Source organism: Ochlerotatus camptorhynchus, unplaced genomic scaffold, assembly GCF_037179485.1.
Source record: "Ochlerotatus camptorhynchus isolate MF236.1 unplaced genomic scaffold, CSIRO-AGI_Acam_v1.1 ptg000045l, whole genome shotgun sequence".
Classification (NCBI taxonomy): Eukaryota; Metazoa; Arthropoda; class Insecta; order Diptera; family Culicidae; genus Ochlerotatus; species Ochlerotatus camptorhynchus.
Genome location: NW_027040536.1, coordinates 1379754 through 1395740, shown reverse-complemented (window position 1 = coordinate 1395740; position 15987 = coordinate 1379754). Strand labels below are relative to the sequence as shown.

The 15987-nt window shown below is 42.0% G+C and overlaps 2 protein-coding genes across 2 annotated transcripts; one reads left to right on the top strand and one right to left on the bottom strand.

Moving 5' to 3' along the window:
* Positions 1 to 2816: 2816 nt before the first annotated feature.
* LOC135714709 (zinc finger protein 436-like) lies at positions 2817 to 6125 on the bottom strand. Its single transcript, XM_065238107.1, has 3 exons — positions 5576 to 6125; positions 4719 to 5518; positions 2817 to 4665 (listed from the first exon to the last, which is right to left on the bottom strand). The coding sequence occupies exons 1-3, from the start codon at positions 5852 to 5854 to the stop codon at positions 3786 to 3788; spliced, it is 1959 nt and encodes a 652-aa protein (XP_065094179.1). The 5' UTR covers positions 5855 to 6125; the 3' UTR covers positions 2817 to 3785.
* A 7555-nt stretch (positions 6126 to 13680) lies between these two features.
* obst-E (obstructor-E) lies at positions 13681 to 15976 on the top strand. The gene is made up of 3 exons (XM_065238096.1): positions 13681 to 13864; positions 15244 to 15320; positions 15386 to 15976. Exons 1-3 carry the CDS (start codon positions 13801 to 13803, stop codon positions 15902 to 15904), a joined length of 660 nt encoding a protein of 219 aa, XP_065094168.1. The 5' UTR covers positions 13681 to 13800; the 3' UTR covers positions 15905 to 15976.
* The last annotated feature ends 11 nt before the right edge of the window (positions 15977 to 15987 follow it).

Here is a 15987-nt window from a genome sequence, read left to right as displayed (position 1 = left end):
ACGAACTTCTGGATTCTTCAAATCAATTAGCTTCAACTTCAGAGGCCGGACGTAACTGGGCCCATAACCTCTAGAGAAAGACGTGTGTTCAGTAGGAAGTCTGGTTTAATACTCATTCGGGTCCATGTTTATGTTAAGACCCCAAATTCATTCTAATATTACAGTTGCACGTGTTTTCGAAAAAAAAAGTGGAACTCTTGGATTCATTTTATGGCTTACTTGCTTGCAATCATACTAAGGCCTTGTTGTTCTCTGCTGCCCGAAGAAGTCGCCTCCACTCTACTCGATCAATGGCCACACTTTGCCAGGCTCGTAGTCTGCGAAGGGTCCGCAGGTCGCCTTCTACTTGGTCGATCCACCTTGCCCGCTGCGCGCCTCTTCTTCTTGTTCCTGTTGGGGCGCTTTCGAGAACCATTTTCACTGGGTCGTCGTTCGGCATTCTTACAATGTGGACGATGGATGGTTCTCCCAGCAGCTGGTGCAATTCGTGGTTCATTCGCCTCCTCCACGTTCCGTCATCCATCTGCACTCTACCGTAGATGGTACGCAACACCTTCCGTTCGAAAACACCAAGGGCGCGTTGGTCCTCAACGAGTATAGTTTAGGTCTCGTGGCCGTAGATGACCACCGGTCTAATCAGCGTCTTGTAGATAGTCAACTTCTTGCGACGGCGAATTTTATTCGACCGGAGCGTGACTCCGGAGTCCAAAGTAGGCACGATTCCCTGCCATAATGCGTCTTTGTATTTCTCTGCAGGTATCATTTTCGGCGGTCACCAGTGAGCTCAAATACACGAACTCATCGACCACCTCGATTTCGTCACCGTCAATCTGAACTCGTGGTGGGAGGCATTGTCTTCCCTAGAACCTCTTTCTTTCATGTATTTTGCCTTTGATGCGTTGATGGCAAGTCCAATCCGCCTAGCTTCAGCCTTCAGTCTGATGTACGTTTTCGCCATCGTCTCAGTTCCGTGCCATGATGTCAATGCCATCGGCAAAGCCAAGAAGCTGGGTGGACTTCCTGAAGATCGTGCCACTCGTGTCTATACCAGCTCTTCTGATCACACCTTCTAACGCGATGTTGAATAGCAGACACGAAAGTCCATCACCTTGCCGTAACCCCCTCGAGAGTGTCCCCGATAGTCGAACAACACACATCACCTGATCCATCGTCCGTACTCGTGCATAATCTGCCATAGCTGATCTCGATCGATTGTGTCGTATGCGGATTTGAAATCGATGAACAAATGATGTGTGGGCACGTTATATTCGCGGCATTTCTACAGAACCTGCCGAATCGCGAAAATTTGGTCCATGGTAGCGCGGGCACCCATGAATCAAGTCTGGTATTGCCCCACGAACTCTCAAATGGTGACAGGTGACAGGCGGCGGCATAGTATTTGGAATAGTACCTTGTAAGCGGCGCTCAGCAGTGTGATCGCGCGGTAGTTGCAGCAATCCAACTTGTCACCCTTTTTGTAGATTGGGCATACGGCACCTTCTATCCACTCCTCCAGTAATATCTCCTTCTCAAAATCTTGGCAATTACCCAGTGCAACGCTCTAGCCAGTGCTTCACCACCGTATAATAGCTCACTTGGTAGTTGATCTACACCAATTGCTTTGTTGTTCTTCAGCCGACCGATCACCTCGTCAACATATTGAAGATCAGGGGCCGGTAGCCTATCGTCTGCTGCGCTTGCTCCAAGGTCTGTTGCCGTGCCACCTTCGTTTTCTGCTTCTTCACCGTTGAGGTGCTCGTCATAGTACTGCTTCCACCCCTCAATCACCTCACACTCGTTCGTGAGAAGGTTACCGTCCAAGTCCTTGCACATATCGGCTTGCGGCACGTAGCCTTTGCGCGAACTATTTAGCTTCTCATAGAACTTCCGTGTGTCGTTTACGCGGTACAGATTTTTCATCGTCTCGCGATCTCGGTCTTCCTGCTGACGCTTCTTCCTTCGAAAAACCGAGTTTTGTCTTTTCCGCTCTTGTCTGAATAGTGCATTTGTTTCTGCGTTCGATCTTCAAATTTTTGCTAAGTTTTAACTATCTTAAAAATTCGTTCAGAACTCTTTATAAGATTTTATTGGAACGTTCTTGAGAATTTCCTTTATTCCCCTTCACAACGCTTATTTCAGAATTCTTCTAAAATAACTTTAAGATTCTTTCTGAGAGACCATAAATTTCTATATAACAATCCAGAAATTCTCTGCAGAACACTTCAAAAAATTCATGGAATTCATGCTATTGTTTATGATTATGCCAGGAATTCACTGCTGTTTCATCCAATAATTTTAATTACAATTCGCTTAAATTCTCCTTCGAATTCTCATCCAGTTCACTTCTGAAATGTATAGGAATTTTTCTCAGTATTGTTTTGAAGTTTTCCTCTAAATGCATCTGAAAATTCACTTGCAATTCTGCTTAGAATAGTTTAGAATCTATTCTTGAGATGCCCTTGAGATGCCTTTTGAATTCGGGTCCGTCTTTCAACTTTAAATTAAAGATCTGTCATCTTTATTTCCTAAATGTCTCTGACTCCAGAATTTGCCGTCAGCTGTGGCCGTAAAATGCATCTGATCTGTAAAATGAAGGATTTGTTTAATCACATTTCATCCCCTGGCTCGTGCACCTTCTTCCCTTGTCAATTACGAAGAACGTAGAAACTCATAAATTCTCACCCAAAATCACCGACATAGGCTAATAAGGCTAATAAGAAATAGCATAGACAGGGCCGTTTCTTTCCACTAATTTAGGTTGTACAATTATTCTGCAAGGATACAACTACAGCTTATAATTTATTCATATTCGCGTATTTATTTTACATCGACGACAACGACGACATACGTGAGACCAAATGAATATCAAATGACGCTAATTATACGTGTTTCACTTTGTTCCTTATATTTGTGTTACATGATTATATATGCCCACGAACGAACACTACCGGCTAATAATGCTATACGAAGTCGTATGTTGTCATATTTGTGAGAAAATTTATAATAATAAGAAAATAATAATGATGCACTCTATCAGATTATTTTGATCAGTAAAATTTTCGACTTATGTGTGTTTGCTATTGCTATTTTAAGTGCTAATACCACTTGAGGGACCCCTATGTACTCCGACCAAATATCATACAGAGTACTGAGTAGGAAGTCAAGTATTGTTGTACGACTGTCTATAATGTCGGGTTCGGTGTTCAACTAAATGAAACTGAAAATTGGTAGATGAGCAACTGTTTCCACACGTTTGCCAATCATTTGAACTTAAATCACCGCGATTCGAAGCGAATTGAATAAAATCACTTGAAAATCAGACTCCGATCACACAATTTTCCCAAAATAATGTCATTGATCTTGAATCAAAATACACAGGGTAAGTGGCTCTAATGTTGACCTATGGAACTAAATATAGCGCACATCATGACAAAAATATCTTATGTCCTTCATTTTTTCTTAGAACAATGCGTCATCTAGACAAAAACTTTATATTTTTAGTTGCTTGTGAAAAAGTCAAACAAGGGGCCACTCAGGCCGACATTAGGGACATTAAACCCTTTCCCATTCAATTTCATGTAGGTAATACAAGTCACATGAACGCCGACCACCAGTGATCGGAGACATATCGAATAAAATCCTATGAAAATTGTGTGAACCTAGCGCTTGTTGCTTGTTGAAAAAAAAAAATGTTTCATCAGATCACTCAAACACAGCAAAAGTCCATTCACGATCTCTACCTACCTTACCGCCCTAACTCATGGAATTGTTTCGCTCGGAGTCGTTCAGAGCATGGCCACCGACTCCATTCCGACATCGTCGGCTGCATAAGCCATTACCTGTTCCATCAGCTGATCCTGCTGCACTTGATCGATCATTATGATCACATCGGATGGATCGTCCCGCACCTGTGCTGTGCAGTGTATCTTCGAATGGATGGTCAGTGCTTCCCTGCGCAGAAATTTAGCATCGCAGGCGATGCACGAGAAGAACTTGTCCTCGCGATGGACCCGCTCGTGGCGAAGCAGTTTATCTTTACGGGAAAATCTCTTCGAGCACTGTTTGCACTCGAACGGTTTGTGATTACTGTGGACTGCAGTTAGATGGCGATCCAGTTCCCGTTTTCGAATGAACTTTTTGTCGCACGTGTGGCAGCGGTAGTTTCGGACGTCCGAATGGGTTAGCTGGTGAGTGTGGAGGGTGTTTTTCGACAGGAATTTCTTGGGACATTTTTGACACGAGAAAAGCTTGGTCTGAAGTGCCGGGGAGGAGCTCGAATGGGATTGGCTCAAGGGTAAGGTTATGTTGGAGAATGTGGAGACGGCCGAAACGGGAGCAGCATTTGGGATTCCGGGATCGTCTTCTGCTGGAACTTGATCGATTTCTTGATAGGGATCCAAAGCGATGACCATGTTCTCAGCGTCAAACTCGGCCTGGCCCATCGTACCAATCGGGGCGGTTGATATGATATGAGCCATTTGCCGTTGAAGTTCCATTTGTTGCTGCTGCTGTTGTTGCTGGTGTTTGGCAAAACAGATTCGTTCGTGGCTAAGAAGCTTGTCCTTCCGAGCGTAGGTATTATTGCACTTGCTGCAGGAAAACTGCTTCCCCAGGGACAAGTGTATGTTCTGATGCCGAACCAAATCGGCTTTGTTGGCAAAAGATCTACGAAAAATCAAAACTCAAAAAGTAGTCACATTTCATATCAGAGAACTTACCTTGGACACACATTACAAATATGCGGCTTGTAGCCGGAATGGATTCTGAGATGCTTGGTCAGATTCGTATTTCTCGAGAAGCTCTTCCCGCATTCATGGCAAGCGAAGGGCCTCACTCCGCTGTGTACGAATGTATGCTTTTTGAGATCCGATCTCCGGTGGAATCCCTTATTGCACTGAATGCAAATATACGGCCGATCGATGCCGTGCACGTCGCGAATGTGCGTAATGAGAATGATGCGAATAGTTGTCTTGAATTCGCAAAACTGGCAAGCGTACGGTGCCAACAGATCGTGATCCTGCGTCTCGTGAACGTAACAAGCATTGGACATGGCGAATGCTACATCACAATATTTGCACATGTGAACCAACTTTTTCAACTTGCTATCATCCATATCCTCCGATGAATCATTATTTGTTGTCACTTTGAGGCTTTCGTCATTTGTATCATCCGGTCCAGCTCCGTCCTCATTATCCTCCTCATCGGAGAATAACTCCTGTAAACTCTGATTTGAGCTTTCGTAATCTTTCGTTGGGTCAACGACAATCGTCTCAGCGGATTCCTCCTCCTCCTCCGGCACATTGCCCACATCTTCTGCAACAAAATCATCTTCCAATATCAGTTCTTCTCTCTTGAACACATGTGGTTGCGGCGGTTCCGGAACGCTTTCCTGAACAAACACCAGCTGCTTAAGTTTCTCATCATTGCGGATACAATTTTCTCGGAATTCCGCGCAACTTTCCGTCTGCAGCAAACACTGCTGGCAAATGTGCGTCGGAAGAACATCAGCTTCATTAATCTGCAATACAAAATCCACATGAATCTCGCAATCAGCCCAAACCATCATCTCACCCACCTGAACTTCAAAGAACCGATGGATCTTACTGCTCAGCGTTTCCTTGCCCGGTTCGTTGAATTCATCGCCGAACACACTGATCAACTGGGTCCCATCGCCTCCGAGGCACAGTCGACAAAAGTCCATATCCAGCACCGCTGCCGCTGTCGTGTGGCCATTCTGAAGGGAGACCACCTGGAGGAACGTCCCGTCCGATGCCGCCACGGTGGCTGTTGAATCGTTTCCAGTCTGGAAATTACTTCCTTCGGTTGCGTTAACTTCCTCCTTCACCAATAACATACAAATTCTGCTCACAAGTGAGAAATCCGAACACTTATTTCAATTTTAAGAGTTTTTACATAAAACGCAATCCCAACGTAAACAAAAACCTATCCCGTTATCATCAGCCCAAGAGAAATCCAGCTGATATTCACTGAATTCGACCTCTATTCCTCCCAATTACACACTCTAATGATAGTTTTTCTATTTCCATCGAATGACACAATAGTTTAAGAACATAAAATTCGGTTTAAAAACAGATTTTACTGAAAATTTTCGGGAGAACAACAACTCCTAGACAGATTTTTTGTTGTTGTTTTGGCTGTAAACCATACAAAACGATAAATCAAACGAAAATCGATCGCATCAAGCGAGATATCTCGCGTATCATTTGAAACAGGCCAATAAGTCATCCAGTATGTGATGTGAGTGCTTATATCCCTAAAATAAAATACCGTATCAGAACGATAACCAAAACACTTGAACTATTCTTCAAATGGTTTGTCGTGAACTGGTCGAGATTTCAAGCCTCTTCCATGATTCACGACGTTAAGAAAAATAACGATACATATTATATTAAGGATGCCCAAGCGATTTAAAATCAATTTCCGATCCATAAAATTTTTTCTCAATACAGATCAGCATTAAAATTGCCTTATATGAGACAATAAAAATATTCCATTCAGATACAGGCTCTGTTCACGGAATACGCTAGAAAGCTGCACGAAAGGCTCAAACAAAAGCGAAACGATGCTAAACGATAAAAAAGTGGAAGATGGATTTTGTGCGGTGACAGCAAAACGAGCTCCCAATCCTGGAAGTGGATTCTGTAAATGCTCCGGGGAGGGGTCGGTAAATGGATATTTTCGAACCAGTTTAGATAAATAAAGTCAAATTCTGTCTCAATTCGTAACAAATTAATAAGTATAAGGTACACCGGGGCAAGCTGAAATGCACCGTGATGTTGAAACGGATAGCGTATCTATTAGCAGATGTGAATAACTGTGGTTATTTTTTAGTGGCATTCACAGTTAATTCACAGACAAACAGACGTAACACTAACAAGTTGTTCATCGAACAAGCATTTAACAGTCAATTTAAAAGTATCTCAGTTGGTAGTACTGCCACATGTGGCGCGCATAGTCAATTTCCTTGCGTTTTACGTTTACACATTACCGCCATCTGTTCAGCGTACTACCCACGACAGTGTACTCAACAGATGGCGGTAATGTTTTAGCGACGATGTTTTACAATGAGAAATATTCAATGTGTTATGTCTGTTTGTCTGTGGTTAATTGTTTATGTCGAGATTCCAACAGCCGAGTCAAGGGCCAACCCTTAGATGTGTGTCATTAGGTGAGAAAATCATTTTCTAAAAATTTCAGCTCATTCGGATGTACATAGAAAAAAAAGTTGTTGAATATTACATCCACACTGCTGCAACCAGGTCAATCCATCGGTTGTGTAATATAACGTTGTACGATGTACATCGATTTTGCGAACAAAATTACATCCATTGATGTAATATTGTATCTGCTTTTTGCTATTACATCATTATTTCATACATCAGCTTGAATTACATTGATCGATATTACATTTTTTTTTGCTGTGTAATACGAGTTGGCGCTTTTGATTAAAAATTGATATGGCGATATTGGTTGAAATGCAAGGAGAAATAACATTTCTTCACTCTTTCGTGTATATAACAGGTTCAGCAACCTTGATTAAGCTCAACGGACACGAATTGGATCATGGAATGTATTGACGTTAGCCCACCAGGGTAAACTGGCACAACTCGCGAACGAGGCGCGACGCATGAAGCTAGAAATCCTGGGACTGAGTGAAGTTCGTTGGCCAAACTTTGGAGAACACAAACTGCCGTCGGGACAGGTACTACCATAGAGGTAACTCTAAGACCAGAAGGTCCCGAAGAAACGAGCTCAACTTTTTGGCTCAGCTCTGGTACTATCTTCGGTCCCAAGCTAATCGATTCACCCCTCGAAACATAGGAAAATCCACTAACCCCTCATTTTATCTGTCAAACTTTCATAGCGAATCAAAACGAACATAGTGTAGTACTGGAGTTTATACTAGAATGGGGTACGTTAGTCGATTTGCTTGGGACCAATAGGCTAGTCAAGTAGTGAGCCAATTTAAAATCGATAGTTTCGTATTGATTGTTGACTACACTCTGGTATTCGAGGTGAAAACGCTCCCCGCCATTGTGGAGTTGGTCTCCTACTTAGCGTCCAGGAAAGTGCTGCGCTCACAAGTGGGAGCCTGTTAATGAGATGATAATCGTTGCCAGATTTAGAACACGGGTTCGTAACCTTACCATAATCCAATGTTATGCGCCAACCGATGCTGCCGAGCTACAGGACAAGGAGAATTTTTACAGTCAACTGAATGCCGTCGTGGATAAGGTTCCAAAGGGTGACATCAAGATCTACACTGGCGACTTTAATGTGAAGATCGGCTCCGACAACACGGACTATGAGCGTGTCATGGGACGCCATGGTCTCGGCGAAATGAGCGAGAACGGTGAGCTGTTTGCAGAATTTTGGGGGGCTCGCTCTTCCCCCATCGACCAGTGTATAAAGTCACGTGGGTTTCCCGTGAAGGACATACCGACTATCAGATCGACCACATCTGCATCAGCCGGAAATGGAAACGGAGCCTTCTTGATGTCCGGAATAAACGCAGCGCCGACATCGCGTCTGACCATCACCTTCTAATCGGCGAAATCCGCCTACGCATGGTGCGGATCCAGCGACGGGAGGAGAGACTCGGGCGGCGGTTCAACACACGCCGTTGAAGGACTTGAGACTCGAGCTGCGGACGTTCCAGAAGGTGGCAGCGTAGAAGAACAATGGACGGCCATCAAGAATGCCTTTATAGAAACAAGCGAGAACAACTTGGGTGAGCTGCGCACCCAGAGGAAAGAGTGGATCACAGATAAAACCTGGCGGAAGATTGAGGAGCGTAGAGAAGCAAAAGCCGCGATAGAGCAGGCCAGAACCAGAGGAGCCAAGAACGAAGCCCGTCAACGGTACACAGCAAAAAAATAATTTTGATATCACGTCAAAGTGGATGCACTACAATCATATCGAAAATATGGTGTAATATTACTTGCTAAAAAGGACAAAATTATCATTAATACGCGTGCCGCGACTTGAGTGAAAAGAACTTACTTTTGGGTACTTTTTTTTACCGTGTACACCAATTCTATATTTAGTTTGCACTTTTATGCTCTGGTACTCTCTTCGGTCCCAAGCTGATCGATGCACCCCTCGAAACAAAGGAAAATCCACGAACCCCTCATTTTATCTGTCAAACTTTCATAGCGAATCAAAACAAACATAATGTTATACTAGAATTTCGACCATAATGGGGTACGTTAATCGATTTGATTGGGACCAATAGGCTAGTCAAGTAGTGAGCCAATTTTAAATCGTTAGTTTCCACTGGTTGTTAGAACCTTTTTACTCATGGTTTAAGAATTTTAATGATAATGTGTGTGTGTGTATTCAATCTAACCCCCACTGGCCGGCAGTGGTATTATGGAATAAATTTGCTTACAACAATCCTTGATGTAATAATTTAAAGCAAGTTTAGTCCGGGAGTTAGAAAGCGATAACTCTACTGCAGATTCAGCAACCCATTTCAGAATGCCTGGTAATTCACGTCCATTCCGAGGTTACTTTCACATACAATAAGCCCCGCATGTAAACACTACCGTTATCATATGAATAATGGTACTGCAAACACACTTCCAGATTTCGAAATGTGATGTTTCGAAATCTGGCGCGTATTTAGTAATATATGGAAATATGCATTTATGATTGATTATAAATCAGATGGATCTCACCAAATTCTGTCTCCGAAAAAGGACCGGTTTGTTCACTCGCGGTAGTCGCAAAAATCTTCCGCGTTGTTTTTACAACCCAACACGACATTTTGAATAACATTCGATGTTTTTCATTTGCACCGAATTTTTACTTGACACCTCATTCGCGTGCATCCTCCGGAAGGCAGAACGCCAGCACCAAGAAAAGAAAAAAATACCCGGTAAAACCATAGAGGTAACTCTAAGACTAGAAGGTCCCGAAATAGCATGCTCAACTTTTTGGCTCAGCTCTGGTACTCTCTTCGGTCCCAAGCTAATCAATTCACCCCTCGAAACATAGGAAAAACCAATAACCCCTCATTTTATCTGTCAAACTTTCATAGCGAATCAAAACAAACATTGCGTAGTACTAGAATTTCGACTAGAATGGGGTACGTTAATCGTTTGCTTGGGACCAATAGGCTAGTCAAGTAGTGAGCCAATTTAAAATCGTTAGTTTCGTATTGATTGTTGGTAGAACTCTACTTGAGAGGGAGGCAAAGCACCAAAAACAAGCGAAATGAAAAACCGACCGACGCGACACCACAGCAACACAGTTACTCGAAACAAATTCTTGTCCCAGATTTTTCACGTTAATTACAATATCACTAAAAAAACTTCTTAAGACGTGATAGATCTTAATTTACACTTATCCAAACGCGATAACTAATATTTGTTTGATTTGGTACAATTAAAAAATATGCGAAAAACAGATGAAATCAGCGCTAGCGAAAACAAAACCCTAAGAATTTTAATGATAATGCCCTACTAAAAATGTTATGGTTAATTTACTTAACGACGGAGTATCACACAAACCTTTAAATCACCCGAAAAAAAAAAGAACGATAGAGGTACAATGAAATATATTGTAGCCATGCAATAGAATTGATTGTACTAAAAATAAATTGTACTGTCCACAACGATAAAATAACCATAGAATTTATTTATTCCACAATAGAATCTATGGTAAATGGGGATATCTACAATAGAACAAGGGGGTTGTTATGTATCTTAACCATACAAAAAATCACTTTTTCCCGAACAAACTTGAGCCATTTTTCATTCATTCTATTGTTTTTTTTATTGTTGAAAACTCATGTTATATGGGACGTATTGTAGATCTATTTTAATAACAATATTTTGAATTTACTTGGTTGGAATACATACAATAAGATCAATTGCTGGCAAAAGATTTCGTTGTGATTTTATATTATGTTATGGTATTATTATTTTTTATCAGGGTGGTTATGGTAGTCGGTCAACCTGACCCGGCCTGTGGAATATTAGAACTTTTACTTTGTGGCCAGTTTACCTACTTCTTCGGACATGCATCAGTGTGTGCGCTGACAATTCGATTTAGGAGAATGCACTGCTAGACTTGGTGGAGATTCACGGTTGTGGTTTGAGAAAATTGGATTTTATTGTGGCAACATCAATAACCAATTTTGACACATGCATACTGCGCAGGCGCAGAAAAAGTTCAGTGTTGCCAGTAACTTTAAAGATCAGAAAAATTGTAACCATTGGTGCCAAACAGTGCCAATGACTGTGCCTAAGTGTGCCCAAGCTTGTTTTTGGCTGTGCTGAGTGACAAACCTTCATATCACGCGAGCTTCCAGTTGACCAAATCAGAATTATTGTTTAACTCCTACCCTCAGATTATGTACACCCAGCTCGTCCGCCTGCACATTGCTGTCGGTATACCACTCCTTGACTTTTTTTTCCGATATGACAGGATGCCAAATCTGGCAAAAACAGCACGGAATAATTGTGTTGCTTCAGGAAAGACAGCAGACGTTTTACAAACATTTGACCCCGTAAATTTCTTGACGATCCCGGTTGCAATGGACGCCATTTTGATAACGGAAGAGCAAATGTCCAAATCGAAATAGCGGCATCATTCTGCACGCACACACCTACAAAATGAGGGGTGTTCAGGTTTTTTAAATGCTCGATTAAAAACGTTAAGGGTTGTGTCCAAAGCACGGCCGCATTGTTGACGTAGAACTACGAAATTGTTTTTGATGCTCCATTCACTAATATATTAATAACAAAATAAACGGTTTAGAAACTTAATTCCAAAATGAACAATTCATTATTCAAATTTTTGCAGTTGGGCGGTTAGTGAATAAACCCGGAATTTGGATAACCTTTGGCCACTTTCTTGTTGGCTCGACACATTCGAAGCGTTCAGCAACTGTCCGCGTCTAGCTGATGCAACGTTTCATGCAAATCGGAGAAGGTCGCGTCAGAACGATTGGTCATTTGGCGTGGAACTGCTCTAAAGCGTTTACCGTTATAAAACGGAGCGAAATGTTGAAGAAAAGTACATTGGAAGTTTTGGGTAGGGACCAAATATTATCACCAGGCAATGATTAATTACATTCATTTGTCTCTTACTTTTTCCATCAAAAGAATTCCGTAAAAAAAAGTATGAAGCTTTTGTAGATTTTGATATTAACAAAAACTTTTATTAGTAACTCAAATCTGTACCTCTTATGCATGACGAACTAGAGCGGGCAGAACTTGTTATTACTTTTCAAAGAATGTAATTTACATTCACTGAAAAACATTGCTGGGTTCTGTTCACTCTGGTTCACCATGCATAAGAGATACAGATTTGAGTTTTACGCAAAAGTTGTAGCTAATAAAAAAGTTTCACACATAATTTCACGAAATTCTGTTTATGAAAAAAGTTAGAGGCAAATGAATGCACTAAATGAATGTAAATGATTTCACTTAACGTCTTCTTTTAGATCGGTTGGAGCATATTAAATTCTAGTTGATTTTCAATTTTGAACAACAAATCAAGCACAATAATTGTATAAGCAGATTATTTTAGGCTCCGTTTATTTCAGCATTACGCATCCTCAGAACTAGATATCGTAAAATCCAATGAAAAAAAGCACCATTCATCGATTTACAAGAAATAATTCATTCAAAACCAAATTGACCGGTTTAACCAGAAGCTGATCATCGGCAGCATCGTCATCAACAACAGCAGCAGCAGCAGCATAACACAAAACCAATCGATTAAATGTCAAGGCAACCTTTGCTCTTCTTCGGCAGATATGTACGCGCCTACTAAGATGGAACTGGTAGCTTGATCTCAAAATCGCATCACATATGCCATGACGTTCCTCTCCACTTTGTTCATGTTAAAAGAAGCAAAAAACGTGAAGTTCAACGTGATGCATTGCCTATTTGTAGGTTTTTTTTTCTCACTGCATTATTTATCTTGTTAGTCAGTCCCATCGGGAACTCAATATATCACGCGAAAATGCTCCGACTACCGTGAGATCTATTTATCTTAGGTGGGCAGTTTCATTGTTCTGGCCCCCGGGAAATTCTTATGAATAAAAATAGCCTTTTGCGGTCTTCCTTCCTCTGGGTGACCTTTACGAGAAGCTTGAACTTAAAACCTGAAGATGCTTCCACAAGGGACAGTCTGCTAATATTCAGAATAATCGAGCAAAGGCCCCCGCAGCTTCTTGCCGCTCGCTTCTTATTTCAGAAGATTTATAACGAAACCTGTGCACGTATTCTGTCAGACTGTGCCATAAAACTTGTTAGAATCTGTACGAGGATGGCACACAAAAATTCAGATCGTAGAAAATTGCAAAATCTCGATGATTAACTTGAGTTATTGAACTGTAAATACATTTAATGTAAATCTACTGGTAAATTTTTAGTGAAATTGAACGAACAATTCACATTTCTCCTACCCCTAATGACGCCAAAGCCACATAGCACTGTGACGCTTGGTTCTGCCGCTATCGGGTGGCGGTGATCTTTGCTGTCGCGTCGAGATTCACCCCCAAAAGCAGGAAAGCAGATGCTGTCGCCAAACAACCACCATCACCACCACCACCACCATGATCACCAACCTGACTCAGGCTCTGGGCGGCTGAATCACTTCCAGCAAACAAAACAGCAGATCACCAACCGTGATCGCGTGGATCAACCCCTTCAGCAGTTTGCCTCGATCGGTTAGTGTGAATTTGGATTGCAGTGAGAACGGTTTGAATCAGCGAAATAAGCGCGCCAAAAGTAAATCGAACGAACGTCGGTTAATCGAAAGATGGCTCTGTCCAGAATACTTCCCGCGGCAGTGATCGTCTCTGTGGCCCTGTTCTGCATTCACGGTAATAATGGATTGATTGGTGTGTTTGATTCCGTTGAAAGCGAAAGGTTTCCCACTTTTGTGAAGGTTGCCAACGGGTCTAGAACAAACAGTTAGGTGATAATTGATGATCGTGATCGAGTGCCGATCCATTGCGCAATGCGTGACTTGAATGGTGTGATCATTGTCGATTTCGTTAATAAGATTTACGTCGGCAGCTATTGAGTGATGCTCTCCCTGGTCGTGAGGCGCGATATTGAGTGGTTCGTAACGGGCATGTTTTACAGTGAGAAGGTCGATTAGCCGAGTGATGAATTTATAATTATGAAGATGAGCTTCGTAGGCGGTTCACCTTGAATGTTGCTATCCCACGTTGTGCGATGAAATTAGCGAATCTCTGTCGTTCGGAGTGTGAATTAAAATTCTTTGATACTTATGAACTGTTGACTGTATTTGGGACGAAATTTAACACCTTTTTTTCTAATGTTGAATGCAGTCAGAAGGAAGACTAGTGTTTTTTGATCAATATTTTATTTGAAGTGGAGAATTGTCCGAAATGTGATCGTCTTAGTATGTAGTTGTTTTAATTCATACACAAAGCTTAGGGTGCCTAATGGCCTCCAAAACTTGACGTGTTAGGGTAAAGTATATTTTAAACTTTAACTCAGGAGACCATAGCTAGTGGAACGTTTAAAAAAAATTACGGTTCATCGAAAAATGAGTAGGTACATCAAATGCCAGCTCAACAGCATAACATCAAAAGATTTCTTTCAAAGGAGTTGAAAATCTCTAGTTCGAAGGATCATCAGAAATCCATGCCTAGAAAAGAAACCGTTAATGGCAATGCTAGGATAGCTTTAAATTCAAATTGAAACGACCTCCAAGACAACCAGTTTAGAAATCATTCTGAGTAAATTAGTATACTTTAAATCCGAGGAATGTCGAGAAATCTACGATGGAAGTGACGAAAGTAAACTGCGGATAATGGAGTCCAACCTGTAGTGTCATAAAGTCCTCTGCAACTTTGCTAAAGTTGGCGAACACTCAGCAGCGAGCGGGCCAATTTGTTATGAACTCATCGTGAAAAGTTTAATATCTACTATTGCAGAGTGATTGGATAATAAATATCAACGACGACCAATAAGGCAAAATAAAAAAAAAATCGCTCGATGAATCATAATTAATTAAGCAGATTTATCACATGATTAATTTTTAACCTTCCTACTCCAATGAAGTTCAGCAGCCTGACATATTGATTTACATATATTCAAATCCATATGGATCCAATCAAGGACATTCTCATCGTTTCAATTGTGCTAAGCTTAGCAAAAATGTTTTCCTAAACCAGTCCACCGATTATCACCTATCACTAATCATTTGGTTGATTTCCCCGCCCCACAGCAAACAGTCAATCATGCCCGGACAAAAACGGTCGATATCCCGTTCCGGACGAGTGCGACGCCTACATCGAATGTGTTGTAAGAGATGCAATGTTCCATTTAATTTAAATTTCAAACCACTCAAAGCACCCCTCTCATTGCAGGACGGCAACCCGGAGCGTAAACTCTGCCCCGATGGGCTTCTGTTCAACGAAAAGTTGAACCTATTTTCCTACCCGTGCCAGTACCCTATCGATGTGGACTGCGGCAGCAGAACACGTACCCAACCGGCCATCCCAGGCGAAGAATGTCCCCATCAGTTCGGATACTACAAGCTGGGCGATCGAGCCGATTGCGGTCGATTTATGAACTGTGACAACGGTCGAGGTCACAGGTTGGAATGTCCGTACGGTCTAGCCTTCAACAGTGCTACCTATCAGTGCGATTGGCCCGATCTAGTTGAGGATTGTGATGAAGCGGCCTACCTTGGATTCAGCTGCCCAACACAAGCCGATGGACTCATCGCCCCGATTCGATTCTACCGGGCTCCGGACAATTGCCAGAAATACTTCCTTTGCGTCGACGATAGGCCACGTGTCAATTTCTGCGGTCCAGAGCAAGCTTTCAATGAGCTGATTAACGCATGCGACGGAGTCGAGAATGTTACCGGGTGTGCCTTTTAAAGGCTAAGTTGCCATTGGATACGGGATTGTAAATAATGCCATGCAAAATACTCAATCACTTAGCATGTAGGATTAAGTCACCA